An 18688-nucleotide genomic window follows, 5' to 3' on the forward strand; every position below is an offset into this window, starting at 1 on the left:
TATAAAAGTAAAATTTTCATGCGATAAAGACCTACAAAGTGATAATTTATAGATTGCTGTTGAAAAAACACGGTTTCGTAGTTTGTATTCTATACTGCATTTATCGACGAAGCACACACAAGTTTTAATTTATGGGTGATATTATTAGGCGTACAATACGAAGAACTCTGAAAAAATACTACCGTTATAAGTGAAGGCAATTGATATTCATCATTTGAACAGATCTGTAATAAATGCACACATTACTTTTCGATTACATTTACTTGTACGATATCTTATCAATACTCGCGTATCACTCATCACGATTGGCACCCCATGTATCTAGAAAGTTGCAATACGCCAATAACTTTATATTTAATGTAGGTGAGGCATAACCATTTTTTATAATTTTCTTTGCAACTAATCGCTATTGCAAGATTATTATTACTTTGCTGGCCATCATGTTAATTATGAATAACTGGCTATCAATCTCTTCATGAATTATACAAGAATAATCATGCACAATAATGTTTTTAAATTTAGTAGAAGTAATTTTACCACTAATTTTTCGTTACATCCAACGTAGGAATATATACAGATTAGTATAAAATTACGTATTGCGGTTTTACCGTAAATTAAATACGTAATACTCTAAAAAAATACTGGTAGGTAATATTTAACAACTTGACAACAATGAATGCACGCATGCCTTCAATTTGTCATCAGCTAGATCAACCTGAGAAAAGAATTGGGTAACTCATTTAACGATAAGTTTGATAAACAAGGAAGTGCACAATTTTGTGGTCAAACATCTCAGAAATTTTCACAGTGAATTGAAAGTAAAATGCACTTCATTAACCTCCTGTAATTTAACTTCTGTCTATATACAGCATGTAAATTGCCAAACCGTACTTGCAAATACCCAAGTAATGTATGAAACACGAGTTAATTTATTTTACATGGAGGAATGAGCTAAGCCTATATTTGTTGGTTGGAATGTATGTTGAACTCGAAATAGCATTTCTATATCGTAAAATACTTCGACATATTATATTATAATTATATTGTGTAAGCTGTTACTGGATTGAATTCTTTTTGATGAGAAATGTTCAATGCTGGCACGTATCCCCAGCGTTTCATTGCGACAAAGCAATTTCGTTGAATTTCTTCAACTTCTTCAAATTCTAAATCCGTTCTCCAATGAAAGGGAGCGGTCTTTGAATTTCGGTATGTACTGTATGCATTACCAACGTCACTTTTCGTATGAGTATCTAGATATTTTTTAACGTTTGGATGAAAATCGAGTCCATAAAATTGGAAAAGTTCTTTCACATGTTTATACGGCTCTGCGGTCAGATCTTCATATCGTAACACTCTGTAATGATGAAATTCTCGTTATTTAAATCGTCTACAGGGCATGTCCAGTGAGATTTGTCAAACAGCGCTATTTAACCCAAATGTTCATCATTTAATAATAAATCACTATTATAATTTCACACGCGACTTTTGCAAAAATGTGATGAACCAATCATCTTCTCAATTTTCCCGTTTTTCTTCCATATTTTAGATTTCAATAATTGCTTTGCAATAAAATTGCTTTGAGCATGAAAGATTTTTTGAAAAATGCATCTAATTGTGATGATATTTATTCAAAAATATAAAAAAAGAGATGACGTAAGCAACTCTTGAATCGTTCATACGCGATGATTGCTCCGACATTCTGTACTCGTTAAACAAGTGTAATTTAAAAAATTTGCGTACCTAAATCGAGAGGGATATTTCATTTGCAGCTCCACAGCGGCGTTATAATCTGATGTCAAGTCCGCGCAAAGTAAACCTGCATCTGAACAGTCCGGACTTGCCTGGCAAAAAGTAGTATGTCTTCTCGACTGAAGAGTTCCACGGGGATCCCTTATCAAAAGTATCAATCTCACAGCCAATCTGGAAACCGATTGTCCGTAAAGGTGGGAGGATAAATAACTCAAAAGATTGTAAAATAATTAGTGGTATTTTACCAATCAAAAAATGACACGGGATCTAGCTAAGCAATAAAGTAAATGCCCTGCTGTATACTATAAGCTCACTTATTTAGCAGGGAAAAATTTAGTTCACTCGAAATGAAATGCACTTGAAAGACTATCGAATTATTTTGCACTTGGGCAACGTCCTTTGACTAAGAGATTGCAGTTGAAAATCCACATGCGAGCTATAAATGAATATAAAAATACATGTGCAGAGTAATCTTTCAAAGGAAATGAGATGAAATTGAAATTCGTTTCGTGATCCGTATTACGCGGCTTCAAAATGGCAAAGGATCGCTAAACGTCTCTTTATTTCCCGAACTGCAAGTGAGCATAATGACTGGTTCCAAATTTCCAATACCTACTTGTTTCAGATGCTAATACATGTCCGACTGATTACTTTACTAACTTTTTGTCGGCAAGAAGCTCTTGTGCAACACGTAACCTCAGGCGGACAAGTTTCATTGATTGGAATGGAAAAAGTTTACACATTCCGCTAAGAAATCTGTGATTGTAGCAGATGCTCTGGTGAGCTTGGCATTGCGTCCACAGAGGCGGATTAAGCCTGAAAATCCAAGATTGATTCTTCACATATTCTACATAGTGATCTGAAAAACACCATGAGTTATAACATCATTTTAATGTGTGTAATATACGGTCTTTGAGGGTAAAAATATCGCAACTCAAATTTACCTGAATATTACATATACATGTATAAATGAAAAATGTGTCACTGCATTTTTTACGAAAGATTGACGGAGTTGTTAGCTTTTTCACATGTCAGGTATTACAGGGATATCCAAAATGAAAGTAGCTATTGACTTTATTGACAAACATGAGATTGTGAATACGAAAAAGTGACTAACATTCACTCTAATTGCATGTAAAATTAGTTGTGGAATATGGATTACCCAAGTCCGCGTATTCGCAGTTAAGCAGCGCCTTGATATTAGTCAAAGCTTGGCTGGCGAGTGGGGGACCTCTGATTTGAACAATGTCAAAATCCGAAAGCGGCTCATAGTGATAAAAGAGCCCTGGATGCGCGGCAAGAATATCCCCAAGAAATGTACTTCCACTACGCCAGGTTGATACAATGACACTCCTGATCGGATTTCCATTATTTTCCATCACCAGGTCTTCAAGTTCACTACAATATAACACGGATTTTTTCTAGCAAATGGTAAAATTCAGAATGCTGTGTAATGGAAGAGTTAGAAAGAAATGGTATGAAAGTAACTGTTTTACCTGGCACTTATATTATATCTTCCGTTAGGATATTGGTAATGTATAATCTCATCGTGAATGATTCTTCTTTGTTGATCGATGACCTGCTGTATTTCACTCAATGTAGCAAGTGAATCATCGATTTCACCTGTTTTCTGTAATTGAAAGAAAGTATACTTATGTGTATTGGCAGGTCAAAAAAGAATGAATTTACTGCATGCGTGAGTTCGTAGTTTTTAATTTATTAGTTGGGAAATCGAAAAACATTTTCCCATCTGGATCCTTCATATTTGGTGTTTGATGACACTATTTTTTAGAGCAAGATCTTAATTGTAGTGTAGTTCGATTCAATACTATAAGTAGTTAATAGGTTGGTCCTTATTTGGGGTGTTTTCGAATTTTCTTGCAGACAAGGCGGAAAAAAATTTGCAAATAAATCAATAAAAAAGTACGCGAAACCGGGAGCCTGTAAGCGAACCCTAAGTACTCCCGCCAAGGCCATGAATTTTCCCATGTAATTTCAATGGGAATTCGGACTTACAGCACTATTTTAAATCTGAAACTTGGCATATGTCTTTCCTATATTCATAGATATTTTAGAAAAAATTGGGCGATTTACAACGATGAAATTAACAAAGTACCAGCGCATCAAAGTTGTGTCTCAAAGTAAAAAAATCACTATTTAACGAAATAAATGGATTAATAAATAATATTAAACAATTAGATAAACACCCGTTCAGTGCCAGATTTTATCGAACCAGGTCAAGTGATTTTTTTAAAATGCAATATCTGGGGCAGATTATTTTATTTCCGCTAAATCCATTTGATAGTTTTGAAAAATTATTTATCTGTCTACTCATACTCATAAATATAGTTGGACTTTGGGTGCCGAAACGAGTGCGAACTGTCTTGAGGTTGTCAAAAATGAAAAAGTGTATAATTTTAAAATCAGTCTACATCAACAAAACATAGATAAATTATACGCAATCTAACTGCCGATAGTTATCAGGAAGTAGATAAAGATTATATGTGGCCCTGTGCAAGCTAAAGTTTGACTCACTTAAATTGGTGAAATTAAATCGTCAGTGTGTATTACGATGGTGAATTTTGGAAAACCTGTTAAACCATCTGATTGGTATTTAATTTGTAGAGCGGTAATTAAACTCACCTCCCAGAACTTCCCCGTTTTTGATAACCGTTGTATTTGATCTTTCATCGTCTCTGGGCTTCCGTATCTTTGATCGAAGAATAAGAACACAAAACACAGCGATCCGAAACCGATAAACCCATAAAACCGCAATCGCTTAGACATCGCAACACCAGAACAGTGAATTTGTTTGGAAACTGTACAAAAATGACATGTGGAAAATTGGAAAAACTGAAACAAAAATTTAACACCAATGGGGACCATATAATAAAAGTCATTAACAACGAGTAACGATAGTTTTAACGCTGGCGTGTTTAGCAATTTAGAATTTGCCATACCTACGTGGCCTAGGAATAACTCACACACAAACGAATTATCAATGATTCATCAATGGATTGTAGACATTATTTTATCGAACCACATGGTGTGTGAAAAAGCATCACCAAGCCATTTCAGCTGGCTTTTTAAAAATATTAAAATAGCAGATCGAAGCTTCCGCGAAAACGATTACTTGGAATATTATTCCTCCGAAGCTTATATTTCCAATTCACTCGGGCAAACAAGAGGGGCACGTTATTTTTAAATCGCAATCGGATAGGTTAAATCCTTTATTGGTGGGGGACTAATTTCAATCGGATTTCCGGCTGTGATATATTTTTCACGTTACCGTCTTATCTGATTTTAGATTTGGGAGTATTAGTGATATTATACGTTTCAAGTACCGGTTTAAATTTCGTCTGTCTGCATTCGGTTACTTTACTATTCCTATTGAGCTGCGAACATTATTCATTGAAAAATTATGCAAGTCACTTGTGAAACCAATCTTTTGTGTAATCGGATTAAAGCATATTCACCATGGGATTTGAACATAAGTGCCGATCCAAGACGCATATGACCATCATAGGGCAAAAGACTTATTGATTGAAAAAAATATCGTAGAACAATTATTGTGAATCATTTGTTTGCTCAAATGATCTTTTTTCTGGTACATCGGTGTGAAATTATTAAATAGCGAACTAAAGTTCACCGTGTGATAATATTTTCACAGTGATAACAAGTGTTGGGTGAATCATGTCATGTATAAATGATGAAAAAGAGGCCCAAAGTGCACAGAACTTTAGCTATTCGTCATTTTTGTGCCGAGAGTTTCCACGTGTGTACCGCTTTTATCGGTATTAAGTCAGATCAATTATAATTTTGATGATATCATTGACAAGTCCGTAGCCAGCCAGCGACGTGACACAAACGAATAAGGCTTATAATACGGCTCACGTGAACGCAAGATAAGATTATCTCTTAGAAAAAGTAAGGATGTATGAGAGGTACGAAAAACTTTTAAAGTTGAAAAAATCATGATCATTTATTTCGTTGAAGGGACAATCAGCGATCGAGGGCAGGCTTGTAAATGATTGAAATAAATTCCCCGTGAAAATTATTTTCACACGTAGTTTTTGTTATGGTTATTTATCATTGAGTATAAATATTCCAAAGTATAGATGGTAATGATGAAATTTACTTGAAACTCGTGTTCGATTGCCAGGTTATTAAGGTGGATCGATCAGTTCGATGATCTTTCAAAATGCAACCGTTCGGCTTATACCTATACCCACTTACCGCTTCGCAGGTGGAATAAGAAATGGCCCATTATCATTTAAAGTTTCCCTCTGACTAGTCCAACGTGAAAGAAACTTAGAAACACCAGTCGAGAATTCAAACTGATGAACAATGAAAAAATCACGTATGACAAAATGAAACTAGAGAAGACCGTGCAGTGAAGCAGTGTGTACGCAATTGATTGCAACGACGAAGTATTTCGCACTTCGTTCCTCCTATCGCAAAATTGGCGCTGTTTTGCAATCGTACGAGGATAATAAAATTGACAGCTGAATCCCCTGGTAGAGAATTGATTTCGTGATTGTAAGGTTGAATAAAATTGAAGCACATTTGTTTACGAATTACGTGAGATAAATAAGAATAAATGAGCAATAATTTACGAATCAATATCTGAAAAGTGAGAAGTTACAGAGCACATAATTTCAGGGTTTTCCACAAACTCTACTTGTCTGTAAATTAACAATCCAACTGTCTCTACAATCCGAATACAAGTACAAATGGTAAATGTCGTCTAAAATCTTGTACAATTAACATCTTGGTGATGTATCAATTAAATTGTTGAGCATACCGTTCGAGAGATAGTGCTCGTTTCGTTATTCAATATTATGGCCATGTACTTGTATAACTTATCTTACCCTTTAACTGACAGAATAATTATTGTAGCATACGGCAGTGACTAACGGTTTTATTTACGTGACAGTCAAGGCAAAGGAAACTTAACTAGCGGATATCCACCGTTTTTACGGGTGTGCAATAACGATTCAAATATTGTGCTCGTATAACACGACCTTATAAAACATTTAGCCACTACCACCATGACATTTTTTGCATCGATGTACGATTGGCAAACAGTATGTCCACCTTTTTAATGGAAAATTAATTTTTTAGTACCATAAACTGGATTGAAAAATTACGTTGCAATATCACTGCATAAATTGTAAATCAGCTATAGAATGCTATAAATATATTATAAATATACCTGTATTTAGGCCATTTGGTGTATTTTTTATCGTTCGATTGCTGTCTCGAGCTATTGCTTATTACAAGGGTCTGTGTTAAATCTGGTATGATGCACATACTTAAAAACAGATCGTTCGCGTCACAAGCATGTAAGATATTAAAAATTAAGAGACGTGTGCAATTATTGTAAAATACATCTAATAATCGAACACGCGAGTATCAATATGAATTTATATTTTGTCTAATTTTGTTATTCGAATAGCTTGAAAACTGCCGGACTGATTAGACCTAAATTCTAATCAGTTATGAGCGCAGCAAAGTTCCGTCAATTGAGACTAAGATCATTCAAATCCGTTCATTCGGTCTCGAAACGTCGTTGGACAAAGAATTGGTTACACACAACTCATACGGACATGCATTTGAAAAATGTCGGAAATGATTCTGTAGGCCTCAAAACGTCGAGTTCTGGTGAAAACGAAACTTTTCATTTTCGAGGTGATGGTAATAACTTTGCCTTCTCTTTTTTTCTTCCAAAACAACTGTAAGAGTGAAAAGTTAAAAATTAGTTGTAAAACATCTGTTTGTGGTAACGTAACGTCGTCATAAGGACCTTATAACACTGTTTCACTGTTACTGCATTCTGAATCATGAGATCTTTAATTCCGATTTTCTTCCACTACTCGAACGTGGTACTTGTAAATACTCGTGCGCGATATCTCAATTAGTGTTTATCTCTTATGCAAACGTTTCAAGGCTTATGATTCCAGAAGTAAGAGGTGACTGATTTATACATTGGTAAACTTTAATTGAGTAAAAATTATGAATTTACTTGACTTGAATGATATGCATATATCAATTTGCACAATAAGACGCATGCAGTTATAATATCGCGATGTTTATTTTTGTTCCCCTCATATTCTTGCTTATCATTCTTTCATTTTCGTGTTATATTCATTGCTACTTTTCGAAAGACAAATGTGTGGGCTCTTCGAAGGCAAGCTGCTCGTTTCGAATTCACAAAATTTTTGAATTTTTTTACAAGTTGATTGCTGTGCCGATAACCTCGAGTAATCTGCTCAACAGAGTGTCCTAGTCGATTTCGACATTGTCGTACATATCTCGGACCACCCAGGTCCACGTATCTTGAACGCAAGAAGAACATAACAGCTCCATTCTACATGCAATTCTGAATAAAACCACTTTGAAACATAACCATTTAATGGAAAGATAAGGAAACGGCACGATTTCTACGAACTTACTGTCGCCATTTCACATGAATCATGTCATTTCTTTTTTGTAACTCTCTTAATTTGTAACTCTCATTCGATCTGTACAATTAACTTGCAATAACATTATGACGTCGTCACAGCCTTCGCCACCCATCTTACAAGTGTGGCATATAGTTTGTTACGGGATTGAATTCTCTTTGATGAGAAATGTTCAATGCTGGCACGTAACCCCAGTGTTTCATTGGCACGAAACAATTTCGTTGTATCTCTTCGACTTCTTCAAATTCTAATTCCGTCCTCCAGTGGAAGGGAGCGATCTTTGAATCTCTGAATGTAGTATACGGATCACCGAAGTCATATTTCGTGTGAGTATCTATATACTTTTTAATGTTTGGATGAAAATCGAGTCCATAAAATTCTACAAGTTTTTTCACTTCTTTATGTGGCTCTAAAGAGAGATCTTCGTATCGTAACACCCTGCAATAATAGTAATTTGCACAATTATAGTACACATGTATGAATAGTGGGAGCTCGTAGAAAAAAAACCTTTCATGAATTTAATTCAAGTTAATACTCCAGAAGTAAAGGATTTCGTGGAAAATGTTTTAATTGCAATAATTTATTTGGATCAAATTTGAAAAAAAAAAAAATTTTGTAACCAATGAAGTATTCAGATACAGTGACAGCCACTCCTATTCTTTGTCGTCGTGTACAACTGTACGAAGGAAATCGAAAAACGTGCATACCTAAATGTGGAGGGATATTTCTTTTGCAGTTCTACCGCGGTGTTGTAATCTGATACCATGTCTTTACAAAGTAAAATTGGATCTGAACAATCTAAACCTTCTTGACAAAACGAACGATGTTTTCTTGACTGAAAAACTCCTCGGGGATCCCTGGTCAGAAAAACCAATCTCACACCCAACCTGGAAATCAATTGTCAGTAATAATTCTGACGAGTAAAATTACCTCGAAAGGTTGCAAGATAATCGGTGATTCTTTCAGTAATCAAATGGTGATAGGAGATTCCGCAGTGCCCGATTATTTCTCTCACTTTTCATCGGCAAGAAGCTCTTGTGCAATATGCAACGTCGGGCGGAGAATCTTCATCAACTGAAATGGGAAGAGTTTACACATTTCGCTCAGGAATCTGTGATTGTAGCAGATGCTTGGGTGAGCTTGGCATTGAGCCCAAAGAGGTGGATTAGTCCGAAAAATGTAAGGTTGATTTTTCACACGTTCTAAATAACGATCTGAAAAAATGATGTAATTGTAATATTATTTTCATGCATAATATATCGTCTTCGAAAATACAATTATTGCAGCTCGTATTTACCTGAATGAATATTAGGGTGGTCCTTATTTAGAGTGTTTTCGAAAATTCCTGCGGATAAGAGGCAGTTCTTAGAGTTGACCTACAGGCTTCAAGTTTTGCGTAAATTTTTTTTAATTTTTTTGCCAACTTTTTCCGCCTTATCCGCAGGAATTTTCGAAAACACCCTAAATAAAGACCACCCTAATGAATATAGATATGAATGCAAAATGTTTCACAGTATTTTTTATGAATATTAATTTGAAAAATGAAATTGGAAAATGCCTTGATTGACGTTGCTTTAACTGGCAAGTGCAACCCTATTAGGTAGGCCACGGACAAAGAGTATAAGACACTGGATGCTACTCGCCAGTAGGTACAAAAAGATGACTTATATTTATTACACATGGTATATAACGATGAAATTAATATCTGAATACGAAGGTAACGAAATATTGTGGGTTTCGGTCAATTTTCAATATAATATTTTATTAAGACGTTTCGGTCGTGCATGGCCGGCCATCGTCAGTTGAAAATTAGACTTGTATATTTTCTGTAGAAGTCTTAATAAAATATTATATTGAAAATTGACCGAAACACCCAAGATTTCGTTACCTTCATATTCTCAAAATCGGTCAAGAAAACTTCGTCGAAATTAATATCGTTCTATAAGCATTACCTAAGTTTGAATAATCGCAACTAAATAGCGCCTTGAGATTTTTCAAAGCTTGACTGGCAAGCGGGGGGCCTCTAATTTTATTAATGCCAAAATCAACAAGTGGTTCGAAGTGGTAAAAGAGCCCCGGACTTGCCGTAAAAATATTGCCAAAAAATGTACTTCCACTACGCCAGGTTGATACTACGACACTTCTAATCGGGTTTCCATTTCTCTCAATCACCAGGTCTTCGAGTTTGCTGTAACACAGCATGGATTATCATTGTCAAATTATGAAATTCGGAATGTCGTAGAATTGGGGCGTTATAAAGAAACGGTATAAGCGTAATTCTTTTACTTTGCACTTATATTATATCTTCCGTTAGGATATTGGTAATCTATCATCTGATCGTGAATGATTCTTCGTTGCAGATCGATGACCTGCTGTATTTCACTTAACGTAGCTAGTGAATCATCGGTTTCCCTGATTTCACCTGCGTCCTGTAATTAATAGAAATTACCTATGTTTTACGAATTGAACAAAGAAATAATTCGTTACATAATTGAGTAAGTGGCTTTCAATATATCAGTGAGAAATACAATTCATTGTAATTTGGCTTGGTTCACTGTGAGGAGTTAGTTTGATACAATTATATGTTGAGATACTGTTTCTCATCCATAAACATAGTCATATCAAAAATTAATTTTAAAGGCCACAAACAAAATGTACCACACAGTGTAAAATCACTCCAACAGTAAGGTAAACTGTGCGCGATCAGAACTTATCCCATTGTCCGCACATTTGAAAAATGTGTCCGAATTTGAGTTGGCGAAAAATCTTATGTTGCAATCATTATTCGTTGTAGTCTATTTTAATCGCCCCAGGCGAATATTTCAGAATCGAAAAGAGATACATGAAAAAGTCCGATGCGAAATTATTATATCAACGGGAATGCTTCAATTTCAGAATTTTTTATTTGGTACGTGAATTTTATACAGGAACGAGTACAAACTAACTGGGCTTCATCTCATTCGAAAAATCCTTATTTCTTTTTCTGAAATTATTGTAGCAAAATTAATGAATCACGTTCAGTATCAGGTTAATTAATTTGAAATATACAGAAGTCCTAATATCACGGTGCGTTAATCTTAATTTTTCTTCCATCCTAGAAACTGAAGCATAATATAATTTGAATAACAATCATTGAACTCACCTTCCAGGATCTTCCCACTCCTAACCCTTCTTCTGGATGTTTCATTGGGCTGCCGTACAATTGGTCGTAAGCAAAAATCCCCAAACATAGAGATCCCAAGCCGATTAGCCCATAAAAGATTGCCAGGTTGAACATTTTAACGTGAACACAGTTAACTCACTGGTAAACCATGAGTAAATTACTTACAGCAAATAAGAGAATCTAGAACAAAGAATAAAAAAAACGCACAATCCGCAATAAGGATCACAAAAAGGAGTGCTTACTAAAGTACTAAATTACTAACTAAATTAAGTTTTTATGCTGGTTTGTTCGGCAGTTTCAAATTCACTATACTTATACCACAAGTAATTACCACACACAAAATGGCAATAAAAATGTTACGGCCTGGGTTACGCTTATTCGCTTCTAGAACATTACGGAAATGATCGGGAAGTCCAGATTGTTTGGTTCTAATGAAATGCAAAGGCTTTCGGATAAGAGGGGGGAAGAAATGAGTGCGCAGAGAGATGGATATTTTTGGAATGGACGTGGAGTTGGGGTTTACATAGAATTTTTTTTAGAGTTAGAGTTATTTATAAAGGACTTAGAAAGTAGGTTATTACATATAGTAGGTTGTTAGATCCTGATTTATTTTATAAATGACGTAAATAAAGAATGACGTTACGAAAGTCAATAATTCTTGAATAAATCGCTGAAAAGTACTTTCACACAGCGCACAAGATTAATCCAGAACAAATGCAGTACGTCTAAACTCGATATGTCTAGATGTAGCTCTGTACTGCGATTCCCGTACCACTGTCGTTAGGCTAACGACAGCCGATGAGAGTTGGGTTTTTTCCCAGGATCGTCCTTGCCATTGGCTGTCGTTAGCTTAACGACGTCGTTAGTTACCGACAGTCGTACGAGAATCGCAGTATGTACTGGAATGCATCCTTGGAATGACTTGGGACTGTGCTCTAAAAAACACTTTTTGTAAAATTATCTTCGTGGTGATAAGTTAATTGTAAAGTAGATCGTACAAACGATACTGAACATTTTATTAAATGACGCCCGAACTTGTATCACTTATCTGGAAGTTTGACCGACACGGTAACTCTCACTGTGCATGGTGGTAAGTAAAGACATTTTTCTTATGAAACTATAATCAAGGCATAAGACCGTGCACACAAAATTCAACGAAGCGTTCAAACACATAATTATCTGTATTGGCAAATGTATCATTTATATTGTAATTATTATTATAATATAATAACTACTATAAGGTTAGCATCTAAAATGTATTGCACATTTATCTTTGAAAATCATTCTGATATCCTTACAGACTTTGATATTATTTTACTAGTGCAATTTATAGTCTGTTACGGGATTGAATTCTCTTTGATGAGAAATGTTCAATGCTGGCACGTAACCCCAGTGTTTCATTGCCACGAGGCAATTACGTTGTATCTCTTCGACTTCTTCAAATTCCAAATCTGTTCTCCAGTGAAAGGGAGCTTTTTTAGAATTTCTGTATGTACTGTATACGTCGCCGGCGTCATATTTCGTGTGAGTATCCATATACTTTTTGACCTTTGGATGAAAATCGAGTCCGTAAAATTTGAAAAGTTCTTCTACCTGCTTATATGGAGCAACAGAGAGATCTTCGTACCGTATCACCCTATAACGACGACATCAATGATAAAATTAATCATGCATCGGACATTTTATATCAACTTATTGTTAGTCACGATTGGATTGTATTGTTTCAACCATGATTTATAATCGTGTACAGCAGCTTCCAAGCTTCGCTAAAGTTATGGGTATAATTCACGTTTCGATTGTCCTACTGTAAGATTTATGAGACAATGCTATTTATCCTAGGACTTCATCATCATTTATAGCACATGATATTGAATTTTCAGATGTAAATTTGGAAAACCTATGATGAACTAATACGACATCTTTATATGTATCGTATCTTTTCATTTCTGTCGCATGCTTTCCACCGCATGAATTCTATTCATGTGACTACTCTGGATGGTGATATTTTACTGAAAAGTGTTTCGCTTGTCATAAATTTTATGATGATACGTGAAAAAAAAATGCTGTAAGTGACTATGGAAGCATTTATAGATCCGTGATCACGGAACGACGATAATTTTCTCAAATCGCGTACCTAAATGTAGAAGGATATTTCTTTTGCAGTTCCACCGCGGAGTTATAATCTGCTACCAAGTCCGCGCAAAGTAAACCTGGATCCAAACAATCCGGATTCTTCCGACAAAATGAAGTATGTTTTCTCGACTGAAGAATCCCACGGGGATCCCTTACCAGAAGTACCAATCTTACAGCCAATCTGGTAAACAATTGTGCGCACAAGCTGTAGTAAAAATATTGAATACAAGAACAATTGATTATTTTACTGACTTCTTATCATCGAGAAGCTCTTTTGCAATGTGTAGTCTGAGGCGAGCGATCTTCATTGATTGAAATGGAAAAAGGTTACACATTCCGCTGAGAAATCTGTAATCGTGGCATATGCTCGGGTGCGCTTGGCACTGCGTCCACAGAGGAGTGTTAAACCTAATATTCCAATACTCAGTTTTCCCATGTTCTATGTAGTGATCTGCAAAAGTCAATCGGTCACAAGATTTCGTGATGCGTAACATATCATCTTCGACTATTTAAGAATTGTAGGTGAAATTTATCGTTCGTACAGTGAATTACATGTGAAGCAAAAAGTGTCTCGCAGCATGTTTTCGAATATCTATGAATTCTGCGGATAAGGAAGATGAAGGGAGTCATTACCAATTTCATGTTCCAGATATCACTATATGTAATTGAAATGAAAAACACATGGACATCCCGTCAACAGGCAAACGTAAATTATCGTCCAAAAAATAACGATGTGATATCGGGTGTCACATGATGTACCTTGAAGGTACATCACTTTGCTACAGGAAATTCCAACATCATAAAAAAATGAACCTAAACCTGCCTTGGAAGGTACTAGATCGTTTAAAATAATGTATCCAAATTTATCTAACAGTTTCGGAACCATTACGGATCAAAGAAATTGAACGAACGGATAAACAATAGGTTTTGACAACCATCGACGCTGGTCAATCTTCCCATCGTCATCGGTCATTACGTTTCAGAAAAATTGTGGCCAAAGAAGTGAAGTTGATACAGCGATAGACATGTATACCCTGACGTGCAATCCGATGGTCCTGGAAAAAATGGTTCACGGCTTGGGCTGGACCGGGATTCGAACCGGGATGAGCACTGAGCACTTAAGACTCTGACAACTTCCCGGACCGCTGCCCGAATAGCTCGTAATGTCACGTTACAATACATAGGTATATCCAATTGTTACTGGCGCATGCATTACCCAAATCGGTGTATTCGCAGTTTAGTAGTCGCTTCAGATTTTTCAAGGCTTGACTCGTCAGTGGTGGATCTGTGATTCGAATTTTACCAAAGTCCAGAAGTGGCTCACAGTGATAAAAGACCGCTGGATGAGCCGCGACGATATCGCCTAGAAATGTACTTCCACTGCGAACACGTGCGACAATCACACTTCTCATCGGGTTTCCATTTTCCTCTATCAATAAGTCTCTTAGCTTTCTGCAGTGCGATATAAATTTTGAAATTTTCATTTACAAAAGATAATAAAAAATTAATTTCCTCACGTGACATTTCTACGTTGATATCCTTCGTTCGGATATTGGTAATCCATCATCTCATTGCGAATTATTCGCCGTTGTAGATTGAGGACCTGCTGTATTTCACTTAAGGTAGTAGTTGAACTATTAGCTTTCTTGATTTCATCTACCTTCTGCAATTAAAAGAAAATACATGCGTATTAACGCCTCTAAAAAAAAATCACGATTTCATCACGTACGTGAGTACATGGTTTTTAATTTATCGGTGCGAATTACAAAACATACTTAGAATTCGATTTCTATCTGATATACTCTCTTGATTTAAAATAAAAAAACAGTATGGAAAAACTCGACGTCGTCTGAAACATTCGTTTTATTTAATATTAAATCAGATACATTACCAAAAACAGTATGTTAAAATTTATGTTCACCATTCAACATTCTTCATACATTTTTGTTTTTGAGTATTCACAATTTATCATTTTTCTCAATTGAATAGGAACACGATGATTATTCAGTTTATTTCTAGCTAATTATAAACTTTAAAAATGATAGTACTCCTGAAGACCGGCTTTTTAGATTTATTATAAATTAGCTTGTCAAATTAGTTCGTATCAAAACTGTCTTTTCGATTGTCTCGCTAGCTTAAATTGTCCAAGTCGTCAAATCGTAAGTATGCGGCCCTGTATCAAAATTGTAAATTCTTTGGGTTTAAAATTGAGTCAACTATCTGGCAAAGTTGCTGTTGAATTTGGGAATAAGGAATTCTTGAACTTACTTTATAAGATCCTCGCATAAACATCCGTGGTATATCATCTTTCATTAGTCTGCCATTCCTTTGGAGGAGAATGAAAAAAACGTAACCCAGAAGAAGGAAACTTATTAATCTATAAAAGCTGACTCTCTTTGACATTTTTATACCGGCGCTATGAATACAATGTCTCTGTATAATTAAATAATATGCAAGTCCTTTGATTTTGCCGCTCTCGAGAAAATTCGTACAACGTGTGCGTCGGATAACGTCAGTTACCGATCTGCCTCGTGCTGTGCCGTAATATCCTAATTTTTAATACAAACACAGGTGCTACACATCAAACACAAATTCGTCAAACCCACATATTCACTAGAAATACTTGAAGGAATTGGAACGAAGCTGGACATGACCGGAATGCACACGAATTTTATTCAACACATCATAAACTTGGAAAACCTGCATAAGGTCGTGGAGGGAGCAGCACGACTGTAACCAAGCTGTTATCAGCGAAAATAAATTGGACAGTGTTAAGATTAATTACTTTGAAAACGATTCGTGTAAATTAGGTTCAAGAATTTATAAATGCGCAGAATGCGAATGCGCCTTAAGCATGCGAGTTATCCGTGCGTCGTGCAACGACATGCGTAGAACAAAAAAAAATTCAGTCAGTCGGTCAGCAAGAATGTGAATAAAAACGAGCAAGGAAGTCTGCAAAATAATCTATCGTAATAATCACGATAGAATACAATCCATCGTCAGTTTGAAGTTAAAAATAAGGGCTGAATATTATTAAAATAAAATACGTCAATGAAACAAGAAAAGGCGCCCTTTGTATTACTATTTTTATTCACAAGAATCTCAACGAACAAATTCTTGAACGGCATCGTATTTATATTCACTCTCATACCCACTTCCAGATCGCAACATACAGTCATCCCCAATTATTACTAAAAATATGTTCTGGAACTACTACTACTACTCGTGAAATGATAAATTATCAATGACTTTAAATGTAAAGCTTGTGAATTCTCTTCTCGACCCGCAAAGAAAGAGGGGGCTTCCCATACAGCACAAGATTGTCTGAAAGATGTCCAAAAGATGACGAAAAGACGACTTATGTCCCGTTTTTTGATGTCTTATAGATTCGACTAAAAGATGCATTATAGGAATGACTAAAGGATGACAATAATCGGACATCTTTTCGTCTCCTTCTTCTCGATCCTGTTTTTCTGGCAAATATAACATAAATTTCAATAACTAAAAATCACCACAACGGAGTATATTCTTATTTCAAATACACATATACAAATATCTTGAATCATTCATATTATTGTGTACAATATTGTCATTTTTACAGTTCCTCATAAAACGAATTATTAATAATATTTTTACCGATTTACCATATAGTCGCCTTAGTATTTCTTTGGCCTACAGACCATTTCATAACAACATCCAGTCTTATTAAATAATTTTAAAATTGGAACATATTATTTTCACGCAGATCTGAAGAGTCTATCTTGTTTTTACGACGACAATCACAAATGAGGTCATGTATGTCCATATACATATATTATGTGCCATACGCTGCATTACATGCATGAATTAACGCAATACAATAACGTATGTTGAATGATATAAAAAGTGATATTTAAGTATGCCTCATTCATTATAATAACAGACCTCATGTTTTTTATCAAAAAGCAAATATGTACTGCAGTCTGCACACTTGCGAAGCTTTGCAACTGAAGTGACGACGTGTCTTGTTCTAATATACCTATATTTCAGGGTTGAAAACCTGGCGCACCGAGCAGATATACTAGAGCACCAAAAAGGTGAGAAGTACGCCCAGATAGCACACTATTCCAGAGGCCGACTATCATTCGTCTGCCAAAAGTCGACGTTTTCTACAATTCAAAAATATTTCGACGCGTTGTTGGCAAGAAAAAAAAAACTGTTATGAATTTTGACTTATTGATTATAAGTCAAATATAAAAGAAAGGGAAATAAATAGACAATTACGAGAAATAGTTGTTGTCGATCAAAGAGAAAATTATGCATTTATTTGGGTCATTTTGGTTTAAAAAGTCAACTATAATTTAATAGTACCCAATACCCAATTTATAGTCTCTGCACGTCGCAACCCAACAAACTTGGTTTGATAGTTTAAAAAATATAAGTGGACGGCACAGGTGCATAAGTTAAAAGATATAAGAGACAATAGTCGAGTAAGAATAAAACAAAATAGTAACAATAACATAAAAACGGACGGTAAAAGTGTATATAGATAAAATCGAGGGGAACAATTATTCGAAGAATTTGAAGGGAGAGTGTTTGATGTGTCGTATTTATAATTTTAGAATGGTGTGACTTTCTTTATTGTTTCAGTTCGTCGTTATTTATTGAATTTGTTACCTGATCAGGATTTGAGTTAATTTCACACACTTTATGATTTCCTGACACCTCCATACACAACTCTCTCCTTCTAAAGACGTAGGCCTACTAATTTGCCGATCTGCTGATCCGCTGATCCGCTGATCCGTCCGAACTTCGGTTCTTACTTTCGTCTATCAAAATATATACATCGTCACAAAACAAAGCAGCAGATCGGCTATTTTTGAATGGCCATAGATCGACAAGGAAGTGGACTTGAAGTTTACACGCAGTATACTTCATGTTTACGAATGTCCTTTGAGATGCCAGTTATAAGGCAATCCGACTTGACAACCCGTTATTACCTTATCCAGTTACCACTGTAAAGTTAAAGTTTTTACAGCGCATTCATGTTCCGAATCAACATCTAAGTGGCAGTTAGCCGGACTAATCGCTATCTTATACTTGAGTACCCGACGCAAGCTAACTACGAGTCCGCGTAATTAACCTACTTGCAAATTATTGGCCTTATTGTTTGGCTGCTGACAGTCAACTGAAAACCTAA

At 35.5% G+C, this 18688-nt stretch overlaps 3 protein-coding genes and 1 long non-coding RNA gene across 5 annotated transcripts; 1 reads left to right on the top strand and 3 right to left on the bottom strand.

The window, feature by feature from the left end:
• Positions 1 to 36: 36 nt before the first annotated feature.
• Positions 37 to 5397, bottom strand: LOC124300440 (carbohydrate sulfotransferase 5-like). Of its 2 annotated transcripts, XM_046754552.1 has the most exons (7): positions 4710 to 5397; positions 4393 to 4602; positions 3246 to 3379; positions 2912 to 3147; positions 2410 to 2608; positions 1741 to 1920; positions 37 to 1354 (listed from the first exon to the last, which is right to left on the bottom strand). In XM_046754552.1, exons 2-7 carry the CDS (start codon positions 4534 to 4536, stop codon positions 1039 to 1041), a joined length of 1209 nt encoding a protein of 402 aa, XP_046610508.1. In that variant the 5' UTR covers positions 4537 to 4602; positions 4710 to 5397; the 3' UTR covers positions 37 to 1038. The 2 variants fall into 2 exon arrangements, with proteins under 2 accessions (XP_046610508.1, XP_046610507.1); XM_046754551.1 differs by having other exon boundaries at positions 4393 to 5397.
• A 318-nt stretch (positions 5398 to 5715) lies between these two features.
• LOC124300444 (carbohydrate sulfotransferase 4-like) lies at positions 5716 to 11867 on the bottom strand. Its single transcript, XM_046754570.1, has 7 exons — positions 11643 to 11867; positions 11356 to 11573; positions 10500 to 10642; positions 10166 to 10401; positions 9229 to 9427; positions 8921 to 9100; positions 5716 to 8651 (listed from the first exon to the last, which is right to left on the bottom strand). The coding sequence occupies exons 2-7, from the start codon at positions 11488 to 11490 to the stop codon at positions 8330 to 8332; spliced, it is 1215 nt and encodes a 404-aa protein (XP_046610526.1). The 5' UTR covers positions 11491 to 11573; positions 11643 to 11867; the 3' UTR covers positions 5716 to 8329.
• On the bottom strand, positions 11490 to 18657 carry LOC124300445 (carbohydrate sulfotransferase 4-like). Its single transcript, XM_046754571.1, has 7 exons — positions 18166 to 18657; positions 15027 to 15172; positions 14726 to 14961; positions 13762 to 13960; positions 13511 to 13690; positions 11958 to 13012; positions 11490 to 11556 (listed from the first exon to the last, which is right to left on the bottom strand). The coding sequence occupies exons 1-6, from the start codon at positions 18217 to 18219 to the stop codon at positions 12694 to 12696; spliced, it is 1134 nt and encodes a 377-aa protein (XP_046610527.1). The 5' UTR covers positions 18220 to 18657; the 3' UTR covers positions 11490 to 11556; positions 11958 to 12693.
• Positions 17027 to 17657, top strand: LOC124300451 (uncharacterized). The gene is made up of 2 exons (XR_006907219.1): positions 17027 to 17373; positions 17539 to 17657. It is a non-coding gene; the product is annotated as an uncharacterized LOC124300451 (long non-coding RNA).
• Positions 18658 to 18688: the final 31 nt, after the last annotated feature.

The sequence above is a fragment of the Neodiprion virginianus genome, chromosome 3 (genome assembly GCF_021901495.1).
Source record: "Neodiprion virginianus isolate iyNeoVirg1 chromosome 3, iyNeoVirg1.1, whole genome shotgun sequence".
Classification (NCBI taxonomy): domain Eukaryota; kingdom Metazoa; phylum Arthropoda; class Insecta; order Hymenoptera; family Diprionidae; genus Neodiprion; species Neodiprion virginianus.